The sequence below is a fragment of the Cyrtonyx montezumae genome, unplaced genomic scaffold, assembly GCF_038088225.1.
Source record: "Cyrtonyx montezumae isolate F1298 unplaced genomic scaffold, pur_monq_1.0 scaffold_3, whole genome shotgun sequence".
In the NCBI taxonomy this organism is placed as follows: domain Eukaryota; kingdom Metazoa; phylum Chordata; class Aves; order Galliformes; family Odontophoridae; genus Cyrtonyx; species Cyrtonyx montezumae.
This window is the reverse complement of record NW_027072034.1, coordinates 40022373-40043210: the sequence shown is the minus strand read 5'-3', so window position 1 is coordinate 40043210 and position 20838 is coordinate 40022373. Positions and strand designations below refer to the sequence as shown.

General features: G+C 33.9%; 1 protein-coding gene across 1 annotated transcript in view; it reads right to left on the bottom strand.

The window, feature by feature from the left end:
* The window catches only part of STS (steroid sulfatase), an 86812-nt gene that overhangs the window by 55668 nt on the left and 10306 nt on the right, over positions 1 to 20838 (bottom strand). The window contains exons 4-8 of the mRNA XM_065741299.1: positions 20643 to 20795; positions 19262 to 19383; positions 16713 to 16835; positions 10894 to 11317; positions 4102 to 4238 (exon numbers count right to left, since the gene is read on the bottom strand). Coding sequence (XP_065597371.1) covers positions 4102 to 4238; positions 10894 to 11317; positions 16713 to 16835; positions 19262 to 19383; positions 20643 to 20788 — 952 coding nt within the window. The 5' untranslated portion in view covers positions 20789 to 20795. The remainder of the gene's footprint in view (positions 1 to 4101; positions 4239 to 10893; positions 11318 to 16712; positions 16836 to 19261; positions 19384 to 20642; positions 20796 to 20838) is intronic.

Sequence of the window (20838 nt, the reverse complement as noted above, 5' to 3'; positions counted from 1 at the left end):
CTATTCATAAAGTACTGAACTGGCTTCAGACCTTATTCCTAGAGTTACTGGCTGAACATCTTTAATGATAACCAGAACAACTTAAAACTGAACCTAGACTTCTCGCATATACCAGTATCATTTCAGAAAAGCAAGGTCAAGAAATGTGCCATCTGCAACAGATATCACTCTCCGGATTTTTAGTTTCATCTTTTACGTGTTCAGGCTCAGCTAAGATTATGCCACATTCATCACAGCTGGATAAAACAATTTAAGTTGATTATCTACTATCTATAATACGGTGGTATCAATCTGCTTTGATTATCTTTTAAATTGAATTTGCACTGTTACAAATGACTACATCAGGTGAAAAGTAAAGACAAATTAGGCTCATCTTGCAAAGATCTAAGATACAATATTTTTTTCCAGAAAAAGTAAGAATAGCTAATTCATTGTTTTACAAAAAGTGATGAATGTTTTTTTCTTTCATATCATTATTTTGATTTTCAGCACAATTCAGATCAAAGAACATAAATAAAAAGATTTATTATATACTTCTATATTGATACTATGAGAGTAAGATTATAAAAGGGTTTGAAGAATACACTTTAATGTCTACTAAAATAAAGCTGTTATAATACATATTAACAGACACTGACAATGTATAAACAAAAAGACATAGGTTTCAGCTGAAACTTACCAATGATATGTCTGTTTCCCAGAAGAATAAAAGACACTAATCTTTCCTAGCATATTGAAGGAAAGAAGTATGTTAAAAAAAACATATTAAAAAAAATCTAGGAATACAATATCAGTGCAAAAGAATTTGAAATAGCTATCACAATAATTTTTAATTACTACATAATTTAAAAAAATAGGTTTGTGAGCCAATAGGCTTGTAAGTGTATAATAAATTATAAAATGAGAAGGAAAACACTTTTACTAGAAGATGGAAAATTACATGCTACTACGAACGCATAAAAAAATTAAGAATTCTTTGGCTGTAACACTTAGACCCTTTTTTTTTTTTGGTTTTGATCAGTACTTTAGACTGTGATACCTACACCAGAGCAAGAATTGTACTAAATTGGTTGTGGACATATTTCAGGTTTCTTTTCCATACATATTTTATGGTTTTCCAAAAGTATGAAATCCCGCTGAGCCTTCTATTCCCCAAGTTGAACAGTCCCAGCATCTCACAGAAGAGATACTCCTGTCCCGCAAATCATCTTTGCAGACCTCTGCCAGACATTCTCCAGTAGCTCTATTACCTATTTTGTTCTGGGAAGATATGGAGTTACTCTCGCAATACATAATTTTACTGAACCTTTTAAGATACTTCAAGCACAGGTTGTACTAAATAAGATACGTTAAGATCCCACTCCTCTCATTCTAATTAACATCAGATGGCAAAATTTAGACATCTTGGCCTAACTTGATCCTAATACACAATAAAAGATTTTTCCAGCTTGCAGGGCATTCTCATTATAAAGACATCCAGCACAGTTATCTCACAGGTACCTAGCTTGTGCCAAACTACAATTTCTGAGCCATTTTTACACTTGAGACATTCAGTATTGATCAATCCACAAAGGATTAAAAACTGGTTAGTAGGCTTACTACTGTAAACAGAACAATAAACAGCCATTTTCAAAAGTGGTGTTGAATAAGTCCACCTTCATGCAGCTTGCATACAGATCTACAGAGGGCTTCAGAAATATTCACAATGCTAGTTTTTTGTATGAAATTAGTGTTACGCAATTTAGAGCAAAAAGCAGTCCTGAAAATATCCATTTATTTTCCTACACCAAATCAGAAATAAAGGAATGAACAAACTATACATTGGAAATTTCTTTTAGAAATAAATTGTAGTTGGTGATTGGTTTTCTGGAAAGTGTCAAACATTTCTGATGATATACTATAATCATGTTTTTCATGCATTCATTATTTATTTATTATACTTGTACTGTCTTTAATGAAAGGATGGTGTATCATACCATATGTGGTGTATTTCATTCTCATTTATTCAGTAAATAACATTCCTCTGTGCATAAATACTAATTGCTGTTAAACAAATAATAATAGAACACTTTGTAGAAAGCTTATAGCTTTCACTTTTTTAGCTTTTCCAAAGAATTTTGTTTGATTTTTCTACTAATGTCTTAAGAAGCACTCCAGGAAAACACTGGTTAGCAGCAACAATAGTGTAGTGAATAAATACACTTTGTCTGACTCAGTTGATTGATTAAGACTGGAATTTTCAGTGGAAGTTAATGGAAATAAGACCTCCCTTGAATTAAAAACAAACAAACAAACAAACAAACAACCCTATATTATTCCTTCAGTCCACTTTGAAAAAGTCAGACATAACTTTCTCACTAGACATAAACCACACCAAATAACCAGATTCTCAACTGGGAAAAAACTTGATGTTTGTACACTAGTTTAAATTAGCCAAGGATCTGTTTCCTAATTCAGCTTGTCCTGCTAGCTCTGATGCTTCTATAATAAAGGACAATCCTGGAGGAAACTCACGTTTCTCTTCTCTTGTGCTTGCTAAAAGTTCCTATGCTTTCACTGCTAGATCTTTATCCCTGATTTATCTCAAAAATTTAAAATCATATTTTGGTGTCCTGCAGTTTGAAACAGTTTGTGTTGTGAAACATCTCCTAAAAGCCTGTGGTTATTCTGGAACAGAGTAGTGGCTTTCAATCTGTTATCACCTCTGCATCATTAGATAGTCTTAAAACAGCACATGGCAGCTGCCTAGGTTTCCAATGTGTTTAAACTCCAGAGCCACTCTCCTGAAGGAGGCAGCAAAAGCCAATGACAGGAAATGATCAATTAGGCTAAAACTACCTTGCTACTTTGGAATAGGAAAAGAAACAAAAAAAATCAACCTCAGACAGTGAAACAAGCTAAGGATCATTAGCTTACCACAGCGCAGTTGCAAACAGAAATGACTGAACTCATGAATATCCTTATCCAGTGAAAGCACTTGATTTAATAAATTCAGGTAAGCATTGACAGAGTTGATAAAGATTCAGGATGTAACACAAGTTGAATTAAATCTTTCTCTTTGCAAAATCAGACATACAAAAGATTTTTGTTTTATACTTAATCCATTTACCCCACACACTGAAAGCTGTTCCTTCTAAATGCATAGTTTCTAAAAAGGTTTTTCCCAAATTGTTCATTTTTGCAAGTACTGTACTAAATAAATTACAAATCACTAAACATACTATATTGTCTTTTGTCCGCTAACTTCGGCAACTAGAATCCTTGATGCAAAAGATGCAAAAGAATATATACATGCTTTCATAGTTTAAAAATACTAGGGCTGCTCCAAAATGAGTGCCTCCTAAATTATTACACTAGTCCATGTCAGAGGCAGATGGTGGTATGGCAGTAAAAATTAAACCTTCTCACTGATATTCCATTACATTTTGCTGCCATGTGACAGAGGGACAGTCTGACAAAATGGCACCTGACATGAGAGCACAAATGAAGTAAAGGTAGAATTTAAATCCTCCATGCAGAAAAAATGGCACCCCTTGACATTCATTGACGCAGTACATTTATGGACACCAAACAGTGGATGTGAGCACAGTCAGGTGGCTGATGGTGGATTTTAGCAGTGGTGATAGCTACACGAAAGACATACCATGTTCTTGATGGCCAAGCAGATTTTTATAAGCATGGAATACGGGCTCTTGTTCGCCACTGGAAAAAATGCATAGCTAATGGTTTGTAGTTGAGCATTTGCTCTATGAAACAGTATTATTTTGCTCTTTGTAGCTGTTGTAGTTTCCACAGAAATAAATAAGAGGCAGTACTTTTGGAGTAATCTACATACATATGCACCAAAGTTGAATAAAGAAGCATGATTTTCCTGAAGGAAGTCCACAGTTGTTTACCTTTATAGTCAAAAAAGAGAGTAAGTAATTGTAGGATGCAACAAATTTTATCACAACGTAGTTAATGTTTCTTACCTGACTGTTTTTTCCCCCTAACTGTAAAGGGCAGTTATGTCTGATATACTACAGATATCTAAATTGCAGAATCCTGTTTGATGGACATGCATGGATTACTTTCACTGATACTAAATTAAGTTCAACATACCTACACTCCAGTCCATCTCCTCCACTGCATCTCCATATAATCCATGCCTGCTCTTTCCTCTGAAGATTTCTGAAGCATATAGAGCAGTATGGACATGAAGATAAGACAGGACAAGAAGAAATGGTGCATCATGGTTCCTGGGGAAAAAAGAAAACAGAAGAAATAACAACAACCAAAAAACCTTACACTCAGTCTATTTTATAACAAAATTTCTAAGTAGAATTGTTTTGGCAGTAGAACCTGAAAAGAAAGGAAATTTAACAAAAAACAGGATAAAGTATCTGATTACAGGGTAAATCTTGAATACATGACAAATATACAGGCAGTAAAATTTTCAGTTCTTAAGTGCACACTGAATTGAATGCATAAAAAAAAAAAAAAGTCAATTAGTGTTTGCTAAATTTGTAGGAGACTGTATTTAAAGCCTGGAACCCAGCAGGTTATGGCTAATATAATTATTTTTTTCAAGTACATGTTAAAGAGTCCTAACAAAACTGCTGTTCAGAAACATATCCATTTAGGACAATACATATATCACTTTCCTCAACAAGGTCATATGGAAGGAATCAACTAACTATACTATTATAATGACATGGGCCAAACATACAGACTGTGTCAAACTAAGTATATGAGAACTTTCTCCTTCATCCAGACTAAGGTTTATGACAAAATCTTCTCCTGAGTTGTTTCTATGCATGTGATCAGCATGTAACACTAAAAATATATTGCATTGTTATATGCTGTTATATGCTGCATTAAGGCATAAATAATTTTAAAATACATACTAATACAAATAAATTGTTCTCTTCTCACAGTAAGTCTCCAGTGTTTTAATTCTATTTCTTGAACTGAGATGAAAGAGTGCAATAAACAGACTCTGTAAATTTTGCTGCTCATGTGATATGTCAACGTGATATTTATGATCAGTTTCAGCAGGCTGTGAAAGAAAAGCTCAAATAAGAACATTTCCTTATGCATTATTTATAGAACTTTAAAGTGTGCAGTACTAGCTGAATTTACTGCTATATACTCTAACAACATTTGTAATAGATTACACATACTGTAAATTTCAGTTGAATCACAAGAGCACTAACCAGAGAACTTGTCTGGATCTCACCACTCAGCTAATTATAGAGCATTTTGGGAGTTATTTACTATATTTTCCCTGGCCACTTTCGTGGTGGATAGTATATATGATTCATGTCAACATCAAAGGAAAACTATTACCTCATTCAGTTAATTCATCTATCTTTAAAATGGATGGAGGAACAATTCAGATAATGCACATGCAAATTGTTCATTTAAAAATAGATGTACATTCTATGCTATCAACATCAAGAACCTGAAAACAAACTAATTCCATAAAAGAGGTTCATATGACATCAGTATTCTACTATCAAGGAAAATTAAGAAATATAGTATGTTTTGATTTTTCTTCTCTCATTCTCCTTTCCAACCCTTACAATTCTATGATTCTGTAATCTTGTTTTTGCAGAAGTTGCATGGTTAAAACCTTCTTATTTTGAGAGAATTTTTCATGTTGTTTATGATCTCAGTATTGATAAACATATAAAATACAGATTCCCAAAAATAAAAAGGTAATATTTCTCATAAAATATACATTTACCATGAGGTTACATTTATTGTTATTTGATAGATCATATATGTGGGCAACTTTCACTACTCTAGGAAACAATAATATAGGAGGCAGCAGCAAAAAAACAATATAGGAAGCTTCTGAGTCAAATAAAAAGACTGAAAATGTCAGCATTTCAAGTAAAAAAATGTATACTTATAAATTTAATGTTTCATATGTCTCTTAATGTAACACTGACCTTTCATTATGGAACATTTCTGCAAAAGCTGTTTTTGTTTTTTACAACCTGAATTCTTTTACTGCATCTTAATCTTCAGCTTTTTTCTTTATCACAGTTCGCTGAGTTGAGAACAATACATATATTTTAGGGTAAAATACCACAAAAAATATACTTTTACCAGTGCAGTCATGATTTACTGTTCATGCAAACCATCTTGTTCTAATTTCACAGAGACTGCGCATACCTGTAAATGTTTATCTGCATTGCTAAAGTATGTTGTTTCCAAGATACAGCAATTCTTTTCTTTAATGGAACTGATATAAAGATCAAACTTTCATAAAAGGCATCCAATCAATGATTGACATAGGGGGTACTAAATCATTCTCTCCTTTGCAACTCAAATTGACAGGTTCTGATTGACAGCTCACTGTCAGTTGGAGAAGGGTCTCACCTATTAAAATCCTATAAAAGATCACAGGCAGCTATTTATCTCCCGCGAAAACTCCTTGAGGAGAATTATGAAGGACTACTTTTACTATGACCTTGAAAGAGGAATGACAATATCAGCTAGTAGATAGGAGAGAAATTTGACAATAACAGCTTCATTCTCCTCAGTCACTTCAGTAAACAGCTCCTTCAAAGATGTATTGCCACTATCTTTCACACACTTCAAATACAGAGAACTTCAGCTTCTAAAGATCTGAGGTTCACCTACTCAAATCTAGGAAGTAATTTTTATCCTAACACAAAGCACACAGTCTATTCAATTTACTGAGTATCAAGAGAAAATACATGGATCCAACATAAGGCATTACTGAACACACACTTCACTGACACTGAAAAGATCTAAACACATCACATTGTTGGTAACACCTCTGCACTATTAAATTCTGCTTATTTAGGGTGAGGCGTCTTTACTCAAATATTTAGTTCAGACTTGAGTTTAAAAAAAAACCAGCTATAATCTCAGATCACCCTTCACATAACAGGTTCTTAACTCTTCTTTTGCTATTTTGTTTGAAGTATTTGCTGAACTAAAAGCTACTTGGGTACTTTTGTTTGCCTTCCCAAACACTGATGTTCATCCAAAACCACTGTGCAGTAGTGGCTGACATCAGAGGGTCATTTGCAGCATGATTTAATACTGGAAACATAGTGGGAACATGACATGACAGGGCTTGAATTTACTTGCCCACAACAAATTCTGTATTAATCTTTAATATGATGAACAGGTACTATCTTTCTAAAAGAAAATTTTCTATTAATGTGAAATTATCCTCAAATTCCATCCTAAAGTACACATATTTTTAAGCTCCAGATCCTATAATGGTGAAAGCATTCACAGCAGTTGACTATGAAAGTAGACATACCTAGCTTTACCTGAAAATCACAGGATGAATGGCTTTGGGTTAGAAGGGACCTTAACGTTAATCCATTTTTACTCCCCCTGCTATGGGCAGGGTTGCTACCCAGATCAGGCTGCTCAGTGCCCCATCTAACCTGGCCTTGAACATCTCTAGGGATGGGGCATTCAAAGTTTCTTTGGGCAGCTTGTGCCTGTGCCTCACCACCCTCTGAACAAAACTTTGCTTTGAACATCTAATCTAAATCTCATCTCTTTTTGTCTAAAAACATTCTTCTGCCCTATCGCTATCAGACCATGTAGAAAGTCATTTTCCATCTTGTTTATAAGCTCCTTTGAAGTACTGGAAGGTAACAATGAGGTGTTCCTGGAGCTTTCTGATCTCCAAGCTGAACAAGCTCAACTCCCTCAGTTCTTCTTCAAAGGAGAAGTTCTTCAGCCCTCTGATAATCTTCACTGCCCTCCTCTGGAACTGCTCCAACAGCTCCATGTCTTTCTTGTGTTTCATCTCTTCTGAGTCACACAAAAGCTGTGCTTTGTTAAAATTTGGCTGGTTTCAGAACTCTAACTTCAGTACACCACACCAACTGTCTAATATTAACACCTAGAAATACAGAAAATTTTCAAGTAAGTCTGCTAGAGTAGATGAAAATAAATCTAGATATGTGACAGTCTTTCAAGTATTGAAATAGGATAGATAAGTGAAAAAAAATTAACTCATCACATTTTGAACATTATGGCTATGTAATCTGTGACTGGTAAAAAATCTGCGTGTAAATTTCTCAGTATCATCTTTGCTTTAAAAACAAAATGTTGTTAATTTTCATCAGCTATCTGCATTTGTTAAGAGAGAGATTCTGTAACATAAGAGTGGTACTTTTACTGGTTACTAAGATGTTAAAAAAAGATTTGACATTTTCTAACTTGGATGGTCTGTGCAGCTGGATGTCTATTAAAAGATATGTTGAAGAGACATGAGTGACAACCACACTGAACTTGAAATAGTTAGCATCCATTTGACTTTCAGATTCACTGTAATGTCTAGAAAGTGTTCTCACATGTTTAAAATATGTACATGCACTTGCTCTTGGGGAAAAGTAAAATTAGAATTATCACAGAGTGAATTGATCCACCCACTTACAACTAGAGTGAGCAATTAAATTTGTATTTGTTTGCACACTTCAGATCTGTCACATGCAATTGTATATATTCTTCTGTGATTACATCACTGAGTGTTCAATATTGTATTTACTCTCCTTCTCTCTACCTAAAAGCAAATTAAAATAGTACTGAACATATACTAGACTGAGGAAGAAAAATACCGTATCACCTTTCCAAAAAACAGAGCGAAGAAGAGTAATAACAATGCAAAGCTATATGCTGTGAAGAAATTCTAAGGTTTGAAAAATATCAAAACTGATGAATATACATATACATACAAAGAAGTCATAAAACAGACAGTATGAAATAAATTATTAGAAAAGAAAATAATATCATGAAACTCCATTGTCTGAACTCTGAAAAACTGTTTACAAAGTCTATACAGGTAATAGGTATTATTATTATTAAACTTACATAGATAAAATATCTATTTTATGTTGTGTGTTGTCTTTGTAATGCACATAACTACATATATACATATGTAAAATTAAAAGTCTACAAAGGAAGTATCACTGCTGCTAAAGATTGGAACTTCATCATATATTCATTGTAATGATGAAGACCTGTGTAATAAATCAAGTACTGAGTCACTTGTGTGGCTAAAGGAGAGTTTCTCACTGAAAAAAGTGCAACCATAAGAATTCTGCAAAGCAACAATGGCTTCCAAAAACCAGGCAGTCCTTTGTTTTTGATTGCCAGATGTCTGCTGCTGTTAAAACCTGTTTGCTTCTTGATTGCCATTCCTCTAGAAATGGCCAAAGTCAGTAGGTAAGTCACAAAAGCAACAGTCCGTGCATGCACTGAAGTTGACAGGTATGAACTACATAATGTCAGAACCAGTGTGTCAAAGCAAATATTGATTTTTTTGCTCACAATATTATATGGGGCAGATCAGTCCAGTGTATATTAATCGAATTACTCTTTTCCCTGGGAGCAAGTTTTATGGCTATATGCTTATATATGAAATCACTACAGGGCACAATTAAGATTGCTTGGGTGCCCTAATGGCTTTTCAGTACCTTAATATGTTTGGGTATTTTTTTAATTTAGCATTGACTCTAAATTGTCTGGGTTATAATTCTCAATATAATTGCAGAATTCCTGTAATGAAGTTTATTGTAAATTACCAATATATGCTATTAACCTTCACTTCAATTTTACATAACTGTTGTCTGGAAATGATTCTGAGAACTGGGGCCAATTGCTAGCTGATGTAAAGCCTCAAACTCCAGTTGAGTCAACAGGGCTATGCTCACACGGATCATATTTTGTTTAGCCAGCTTTAAACGTTGAAAAAGTTACACTGCCTGCATTATAAGAATAAATAGTGTTACCATTTTTCTAGCATTCACTCTCAATCTTGAAGTCACCTGTTTTAGAGCTATCATTTTATTGACAATATATTGAAAGCAATGTATAATTCAGAGATGTTCAAAACACTATGAATTACTGCAGCAAAATAATAGACTTATACAAAAAGAGAGAATCTCTCTACATATAGTTAGTCTGCCCAAGAGACATTTTAAATTATCAAAGCTTGGTCACTAAGCTAATAAACTCTCAAAAACGTCCAAGGGTGTACACGTGCTCTTGTGTGAATTTATAATAAACAAGTATTACACTGTTAAATTAGTTAGAATGAAAATGAGAAAGTATATTTATCTATCACCGTTAACAAGACGAAATAATGATGCATTAGTTTAATTTTATTTACTCATGAAAGTTATTTAAATGACATTTTCTTTTGGTATTGTGAGTAGAGTTAGGCAAATCAAATATTTAGAATTATTGAAATGACAGAAAAATTTCAGTAGGAGGTCAAGATTTTAGATAGGCATTTTTCTAGCTAACAATATTGCTGACTACCACATCCAGTCATTATGTTTATAAAAATTAGCCACTGATTCCTTGGTTTAAGTTTGCAATCAGAAATAATACCATGTGAATGTATACGTAGTTATTACTGGGTACACAGTTTTCATCATTTAATGGATGCGCCAAACAATGATGAAGAGAAAATTCTCAATCCAGAAAATTTATAAATTTCAGCTCCACATTCTGCTTTCAACTAAGTTACATTACAAAATACTTTTTATATTTTTGGTTACCTGAAAATTCCAATTTATATAAGTCCTAAAAATGTCAGAAGTTTAATATATATATATTAAACATGTTTATTCTGTTTATTTACATAAATGTAAAATTTTTGTAATTTTTATTGAGAAAATAACAACAAAGCTGGCAGAAAAAAATTAAAAATTACAGCAATCAAGACAAATAAGAAAGTGATGACCTTCCTCCATACATACATATTCTCCACAGTAAAACAATAACTTTACAGTGATTAACTTTAGTCATATTTTAAAGTAAAAAGTGATAATATTCTACTTTTCTTGGAAGAAATGTCTGGTAAATTGCCATCATTAACTCAAACCACAGCTAGAAACCTACCTTTCTATGAACTGCACAGCTTCTGTTGTCAATCTCTGAGTAAGATTCTCATAGGATAGTGGCTGCTGGATTATCTGATGGTCCCTCATTAAAAAGCAGTTCAGGTGTCGAAAATGATAAAAGAAAAAAATCAAAACTGCAAGTGAAATAAAGGTTATCAATAGACAGAAGCCCAGTGCTTGGAAAGATACTTTGAAGAAGCCAATATAATGCACTATTGCCAATGAGATCACAGTGACTCCAAGGATTTGGATTAGGATGACAAGGTACCTCTGGACCCCTTTTAAAAACACGCTGCCTTGGCCAGGCTTGCAGTCTCTAAGGTTGGTCACAGTAAGCCCATAAAAGTAATCAAATCCATGACTGAGGGGGTGGTGACAGAAGTCATTATTGCTTTCACAGTTCATCCCAAGGTGCCACTTTCCTACAAAAAGAGGAGAACAGGGAGTATTTTTGTAGTTAAATAATTGTGAGCTATTCCAAATATGAAACTGTCACTACCTGACTGTACTGCCCCTTTCCCTGCCCCATTATTTATTGTGTGGAGCCCTATTTTCTACACAGCTTTCTTTACACATTCATCAAATAATTTCTTTCATATCCATTCCTTTTTAGCTGGAAATACTTTGGTATTACTCTTGATGGAGACCATTAAATTCTGAGTGGGCTAGCAGGTCACTGAAGACCAACAGTGCTCTAACATTGAGCTTTAAAAATGAAGCCTTTGTGCATGTGTAGTTAAGTAATAGAATAAAAATAACACTGTTCTGTAGTGGATGCTGCTTTCTGAGGAAGAAAGAATGCAATTATGAAATACCTTATCTGGCAAATCACTCACATTTGACTACTTAAAGAAAAAAAAAAGACAAGAATAGGAAATAAAAAGAATAATGAAATTACCAAAGCGTTTTTTATTTAAATAATTCCCAAGTCTCTGAAATTGCATTATCCTTCACTATACACATATTTATGTATGTGCATTACAAACGGGTATATGAAAAATAACTTGTAGCTAGTGTATTGCCACCAAATACTACATCTCACAGCAGTTTGTTTGAGTAGGAAATTATTCTAATTCTGTAGTTATGTTGGACACAGACCCAAGGAAATAGTGGGAATAGTGAATTTGATTTCCATTATAGTGATATAATCAGTGCTAATTAAAGTACTTAGATAAATCGTTCTACATCTCAAGGATAACACATTAGCATGTTTTTATGCATTGCTTTGCACAATGTATCCACTTGGTAACTTTTATTTAAATTCTAATGCAAAATTAAGAAAACTTCAAATTCACTTCAGTCTCTAACCATACATTATCAATAGAGCAATGCTCTTTGACATCAGAAACAAAATGCTGAATATTTGACAAAACTTATCAGTGATAAAATAAATAATATTTGATAAAATAAAGTAAATGGCATTTCATATTGCTGGGCCAAACCTAGCCCAAGGAAATCTGAAATATTTTGTTGTAACTATTTCTGGGTACATTTAGTAGAAAATACTTAAAAGAATAAACCATATATAGAAATATTCCTTTTCACTAACCAACCCAGCAAAAGCCCTTACATATCTGCTAGAAATAATCCTGATTGCAGACAGTCCTGTGCATCGCCCACCTTTAGCAGTAACAAATGAGGGGACTGCAGCATGAAAGAGCATGAAGATAAGGATTAGTTCTGATATTTTGAAACAATACATGGCAAGCAGGTTTAGCACCATTACTTCTTCTTAAACAAGCAAAACTAAGGCATGAAATGGAACATTTGTTGAGGTTCACCCATCAGCAGAAGTGGAGGAAAATATATAGTAATCCTTAGTCTAATTGAATGTTCCAGGTCTCGTACATATCTAGATGGACAGATTAGAAATATCTTCTGTGTATTAAAGAAGCAGTTAGAAATGCATTTTCAGGTATGCTTAACAAGACAGTGAAATGGAGGCCTTCTATAGTTTTCTCTCTTCACATCAAGAATAGTTTTACCATTTTTTATGAAGACATGCTCCTTAACCTAATCAGATGTACTTATGCGCTGCTTTTCATGGTCAGGATGGCTACAGTGCATGATTTTACTTGGCCCAAGAAACACTGTGACTAAAACCAGCAAAGTTTTACTGAATTTTCAGACAATGGAGATGGTACCATAAAGGATTATCTAAGACTAGATATCTAAGACTAGAACCCTGAATTTCATTGCCAGTGACCAAAGGAACAGATTTTTGAAAATAAGTGTTTCAATTTTCTATCTTTGAGAAACAATTTTAAAGCCCAATATATAGCAAATTCAGTATCCTCATAAAGTCAGATAACTGAAATATAGAGGCTTATAATCATGAATAAACAAAAACATCTTTTAAATTATTTCCTGCTTTTATTTGTCGAAATCAAAGTACCTATGTATAGATTAAAATATATAAGATAGAAACTCGAATAAATTGAATATATTTTCAAGGTGATTTACTATGATAAATAAATAAGTTGTTTAAACTGGAGCAATAGAACTAGACGTTGCAAGCCAGAACAGAAGAATCGTACAACAAATATTAAAGACAGGTGAAAACTTACCAAAAGCTTTCTAGAAAGCTCAGCATATCCTTCTACCATCAAGATGAACTTGGGGTTCAGAAAATATTTGTTTGAAGCAATTTAGAACATACATAGCAGAGAGCAAGCTATCTAGGCAAAGGAACAGCACTGGTTCAAATTACACCAGCTAAAATTGCCATTTTTAAATGGCTGATGAAGCAGAGTTTTTTGATATGGCTTGCACTATTCTGAAGAAGTAAGAGATGGTTGGTTTCACAGTATTGTTTTATTTATTTATTATTATTATTTTTGCTTCTTTAACTTCTCTGTCATTCCTTCCTTCCTTTTTGCTAAAGTCAAGCTACATAGCTTGAACCAGCCAAGTTTCATACAAATTTCAGCAGATTCTACCAAACTTCTGAGTTAAATTTATGCAGCTGATTGTACATGATGAGTTCCTTGGTAGTTTGAGACCTAGTTTTTTTTCATTATCCTTCTGTGACAACTAAAATTTCTGCCAATCAAAAGCAATGCAATGAAAGACAAGTGAATGTGTGAAGGAAGTCCTTTACAGCTAAAAAAATTCATTTGGAACTCAGATTTCAGGACTCTGAATGCTGGCTAGGCTGAAGCAATCCAAGTTTTCCTCTACTTTTTCCTCAGGCAGCTGAAAAAAATGCAATCTGAAGGTCGAATTGTATATGTTGATGTATTGTCTTTGTATCATTTTCAGATCTGCAGATAAAAGATATATGATGCAGACCAAGAAGCAAATAAAAATATTTTATATGTTCATAAAATGCTCATTTATATGAAATACATAGCAATAATGATAATATTAAGTATTTGTGCATATATTATTAATATAGTAAGATCTTAAACTGTTCTGTTAAAAACTGTTCCATTAATTCCATTACATAGATTCAGCCAGTCTCTTATTTCTCACTACTGTGATGATGTGTTCAAATATTGCAACATATCATTCTGGTACAAATTATATAAAAAGTTATATATAAACTTTATAAATTAGTATTTTTAACTTTGGAAATAATCTACATAAGTGTATTTTAAACCTCTTTGGATGCTACACAACACATTGAATAACAGTCATATGGGAAAGCTGTTTTTTGGTAAAGTGTAATTGAGTACAGCTGTAAGAAAAACAGCATCAGTGTATTGACAGCAGCAGTTAAAACAATACTGATCTACGCACAGTAGATTTTTTAGATTGTGAGCACTTATTTCCCACAAAATATCAACATTTCTTGCTATTATCTACAATCCTTACCTGGTGAAGTATTAGAGATTCAATGAATCTAAAATTTTATTTATTTATTTATTTATTTATTTATTTATTATTTTTATTGCAGATCTTATGAATTAGTCTCCACCTGCCAGATCTATTGGATGTCACCTTCTTTGTGCCACAGGGGAAAAGCAATGAGGTTAAAAAGTTACAAAAGATTTACAGCTAAAATATATTCAAGGATGTATCAAGCAAGAGGAAGCACATATAAAAATACAAAGAGATAAGAAAATACATTTAGAGAAGGAAAAAATGTCCTTAGAGAGTACAGGGGAGAGAAACTTGGTGAAAAAAAAGAAGTGTTAGTACAGGTCTGAAAAACAGAAAAGCTTCAAACTATCCTTATGCCTATCCATCACAGGAGCAGAATTTGGCAATTAATTGTTTGGGAATTGCTGAGTTAGACTGAACCAAGCCAAGATTCCCTGACCTAGAATAGTATGATGTGATAAGAATACTAGCAGAGACAGAAAATAGACTGGTTGGGAATCAGTCTGTCTATCTTGCCTTCAAATCTACATAATTTTCCTTTCTGTCATTTACATATGCTTATCCATAATTTTAATACTATTCTTGATTTTTTGGAAGCCTTCATTATCCTCTAAGGGTATGATAATATTACATCTTATGGTTTCATAGCTATCATTCAGGCTGCTTGGAAGAACTGTTCATTAAGCCTCATGGAGATAACTTCTGGAGATCTAAGTGGCAAGCTGTCATGTTGCAGTGAAAACAGTTAAAAAAAGAACATTAACTAGGTCAGCTCCAAAAGAATGTTTTGCATTACAGTGCTTGTCACAAACAGAAGAAGGATTTTTTTTTTTGCAATCTTCTTTAATTGAATATGGTGTTAACTCCAAGATGAACATGACGAATTATTGATGTTTTTTTTTCTACCATGGTTCAAATATACCTGCTCGAAATACATATCTCTATATCTCTTGTTATTCTGTTTTCAGTCTGGCAGGACATGAAGGTATTTTATACTAAGACTAATGTGTAGATAAAGGGACTTTTAAAGTTAGGAACATCAGTAGTTAATGATCTGCATAATACAGGTATTTTTTAACAAGTTGAATGAATTAGAAATAAAACTTTGCTAAATTTTTTAACAAAAAATAATTCCCAAATTATAAGCTTCTATTATTCAAGCTTCAAAATGAAATTGGATGCATCCATTTTCCAAATGAATGTAGTAAAATTCCTGCATGATGCTCTCTTAACAACTATTTCCTCAAAATTCCAGTGAAGAAAAGTGAGAAAAGTGTAGTGTAGAGGATTAGTTCTATTGCATAAAAGTAAGCTAACATGTAATAAATGTGGAATAATTTAGGTGCAAAACTAGGAAAAAATATTTCACAGTATTTAAATGTGAACCTTTGTGATACTAATTCCAATTGTGATTAATGCTAATTTAGAGGGATTCCTTTTAACATTGAAAGATGCTTAGTCATCAATGGATATTACACTTAATTTAGTTGTTTGAATTTTCCTTATAATACAAGAGAAACATGTTTTTTTATATTAAACATCTAGCATATCTTGAGATTTTCTATATATATTACTAAGAAGAAAATCCAGACAGTCCAGGTACTACACTATCAATTGTGAATATACAAAAAGTGATGAAATGAAACATACCTCTGTGCTGACTTAGACTCTGGAATCCTTCATCATCTGTACTTATTTTGAAATATACTTCATTTATATGGAAAACTTTTCAAGACTCTGACTAATTTCCAGTCTGTTCACTATGTTAATTTTGTACCTTGCAAATGAAACTAAACTTACACAAGAGAATTAGATATACTTACGTGATTTGTGTTTCACATATGCATGGGAACGTGTTCAGCTTTGTGTTGGAAAATACATTCATTATTACGCTCTGGAGACCATTAATACAGACCCTTAATACTCTACATAGAAATCTAATGGTTTTTTCTTCAAAAGAATGAAAAGTGCTATATGTTTATGCAATCTTACCTATTAGAGCTGTTGCATAACCTCTCTGCTTCAGGAGTTTGGAAAATGTTATTTCTTCAGAAGGAAGTCCCCCAGAAGAAGCAGAAAATAAGAAGACACCAACTCGTGAAAAAGCAGCCAATCCTAAATACAGTGAGAATGAGTGAGACCTAGATAAGTAAAACAATTTTCATTCATTATTTCTGAACTCACATTTTTTCTTGAAGTAGTGTCACTTAAATTATATATTACCAGTAGTCACAATGAAAAACATGTGGCAGATACTGTCATCCATTTTGCTGAGTTTTTTCTTGTATTTCTTACCAGAAAATGGTAAGTGGAGAAAATGAAAATTCTGCTGCGATGAATGTGGGGTCAACCATTACCTAATGAGCTGCAAGCTTTTCTGTAGGTAACATAACCAGAAGGTGAACTTGAATAATTTATTTTTCTTGGACATGGAGAAGAAATAGAGTTGAGGAAACTTCCCAAGTTCTTCTCCCAAAAATTCCACTTTCCTCATATGTGGTTCCCTACATGACTTTAAGGTTATTTGAAAGAAGGCAGTTTTTCAGCTAGGTATATAAACATCATGAGGTCCAAAAAGAGCAAGAGAGACTGACTTTAGAAAGTGTGTCTAGGGCACTAAGCTTTGGTGGGAAAGGGTTAGTGCTCCAATAGCACGAACACACATGACTGACTTTAAGTCTGAGTGCACTGAAGCAGCATCAGGCTTCAGCTAGTAAGACGACATCTAAATAAGGCACAGTAATTTCTATACACTGAGAGTCTGTAAACACTAACTTGAGCTTATAAATTACTCTCAGGATGATGAACTAGAGAACTCAGGTTCATTAAAATTAGATTACTAGGTTTCCAGATGAGAGTTGGCTTAGAGTACAGACAGATAGAACACAGGATATCTATGCAAATCTGTGCAGGAGTATCTTCAGGAAGCTTGAATTATGCAACTTGGATGATTGCAGTGCCAAATTTACATGATTGATCTAGACAACTGGAATGTTCCCTCAGGTATCTATTGTGGTTAGAAGAGAAAAAGACTTGTTAGACCAGTTTATTAAAGAGATCTCCATGTCTTTCAAATGCTGACTTCAGCTTTTCACCTTGCACAGCAACGTCAGTTTTACTGATTAATGGTTTAAGTGGTTTTAGTTATCTGTACACATACACACTTCATTTCAAGGTGCACTTTGACTTCTCATAACTGAAATCCATATAATTCCTATAAGTTATCAGAAACAAATTATAAAACTATGTTGTTTTTATTGTTGCTATCTATCTCTGAGTTTTTGTCTAATCAAATACTAAATTTTCGAATATTTATCTGCAGTTCTAGCAGTTTTATATTACTTTTTTATTTTTATTTTTCCAAACTGATTTTAGCATTCTCTGCAATAATTTTGTACTAATTCTTCACTTATATTTAGGAGTAGTCCATGTTTAGCATTTTCGTAATTTAAATGAGACGAAGTTCAATTTTTGCACACACATGGAAATTATTACATGTAATTGAGAACAAAAATCAGTTCAAATGCTTATTTTTCTGAAGAACAAGGACTATAATAAAAAATGACCTTTGGCTTTGCCTGCAGTAAATACTAATAGTAATATAACTGTAACAGGTACATAAAATTTTCCTTTGCAGCTGAATATAACGGAAAATTTAGCAAGTTATATTAGCTGGCACTTTTGCAGAAGCTTGTTACATGATTTGAATGAACACGAACGTATCAAGTAGGCTCCAGAGTCTTGCTTTGCTTTCACTCCCAGAAGCAAGGACAGGATGTTTTATCACTAATGAACAAGTGATCTGATTAATGTATAATGATTCTTGCTAAAAATTATGTTGAGAATGTTAAAATTGCATGCCTAACCACAGAGGGGATCATTCTTACCACACTAAAATAAACAGGTTCCACAATGCCTCAGATTGGCTTTGGATTTAAAATTAAAAAAAGTTACATGCATTCTTAGGATACTTATCACTGCATGGCAAGATATGAAACAAAACCAATTAGAACAAAGGGAGATTTTTCTTCATTTTTGGTTTTCAGGATGGCTAGAATATCTTAACAAACAGATTTTTTTTATTTATTTAGAAAAAAAGATCATCTGAACCAGAAAGTTTTACAGAAATAAAATTATTCCAGCAGAATATGGCTTCTTCCTTTGCATTCTCTTTGGTGCATCTCTGTGATGCACAGTACTAAGCCTGCCACCAATACCCTAGCAGAAGCCTGAATACAACTGAAGTGAAGGAAGTCAATGGAATTTGGCTGCTCCTGCCATTGAACAACCATAGTCCAACCTTCTCTGAATATTTTTAAAAATAATTTTCTTAATAAAAAGCTTTATCTTGTGTGAACTCTTCAGCAGTGAAAAAATTTACCATATACAGAAGATTTCAAATGTTGCCCAGCTCTCCTGAGTTTGATTAGTCACTGAAATGAGCACCTAACCTGGTAAAGATATGAGGAAAAGGCAGGGCAAAAATGCACACTGTTTATTGCGAATAAAAGATACATGTAAGTAAAATATTTGCATTTTACCTGATCTGATAGGATATCTCCCTGTCAGGAAAGCTGCCCTGCTTGGAGTACACAGTGGTGATGCTGCTATATGTTGAGTAAGTGTCACTCCTTCCTTTGCTAGCCTGTCAATATTGGGTGTTCTAGGAAAAAAAAAGCAAATGATAATTAAAAAAGGAAAAAGAACACACAGATAGGTTTATATTAAAATGGTCATTTTTAAATCAAGGTTTTATATTAGAATCTACATTATTAATTTCACAGTTTATGCTTGTATTATTAGATACAGGAGCACATCAGACCTGCCATATCTGCTTGGGAACCTTGTCTGTGACCTGTCATTATGCAGAAGTTGTCTGCTGCAGGACTAAATCCTGTGCCCTTAGTTCTACAGAGAGAAAACTGAAAATGAAAACTGGCCAAGCTAGAGCTACAGCATGTTCTGGTAGGTCACTAACTTATACAAGAAACAGTAGTTCCACATAAAAGTTTGAATTTAGTCAGAAATATTTATTTTCCAATAGATTCTTTTGCTATTTGCAATGTCATATATGATGACATCATCTATGGTAACAAGCAATTTTTTCATACTCCACAGATGTTATTCTGAACTGTCACATATAGAGTATAGTTATTTGAGCTGTTCTGGTTCTCAGACATGAGAAATACAAGAGAAGCAGCTCTGCAGGCACGAAGGTCAGAGCAGCAGGAGTGCAGGAAGTGCTTCAGGCTGGAGCAGCAGCTCCCTGCAGCCGATGAAAGCTGTAGGGAGGAGCAGCCCATAAGCACCATGCAGAGCAGGTCTCCCTGTGCGGCCACTGCCACGGAGGGGTGGCAGTGGCCGAGGCTTGTGGGGCAGTGGTAGCTGAGGCCTGGAGGAGGCATGGCTCATGGGTATCTCCGCACGAGTGGCCCAGGTCAGAGCTGCCGTGCCTGGAGAGAGGCAGCGGTGGGGCAGGAGGGCTGGGGGAGCAGCTGCCCATGGGAAGCACACGGGGATCAGTTCAGGAAAGACAGTATCTTCTAATCTGTTTGTAGTTGGCCAAAAATTAGATTAATCTATTTTACATGGAGTCTATATTGTCTGCGATGGTATTTGGTGAATGATCTCCTTGTCCTTATCTCAAGCCATGATCAGTGTGGTGGAGAATAGCTTGCCCATCGCAGTTGGTTGCTCAATTCTCTGCTGATGTTGCAACTTTGTGTCAGAATAAATACATCAGCTAAGTCTGATGTAATGAATATAAGGTTGAATATTCTATTCTATGGAAAGGTTTTTACTTTTGTAATGTGTAAAGAACATAATACAGTTTCTGTTTTTTGTTTTCACTTGTTCTTAATTTACAAATCCATAGAAAAATCTAAGCATAAAGCTATGACTCCCCCAAACATATAATTATACCTTAAAGTTCTGTTCCCATAACATCCCAGGTCTCCAATACCAAGATCATCAGCTATCAGCAAAACAACACTGGGATTTGAAACTCCGTAGGTATTGACATTATTTATGGCACACTGGAAAACGGTTAGAAATAAAAGGAATCCCATCTTCCTCCTGGTGTATAAAAACAAGAGGAAATGTAAGAGATAATGACCTT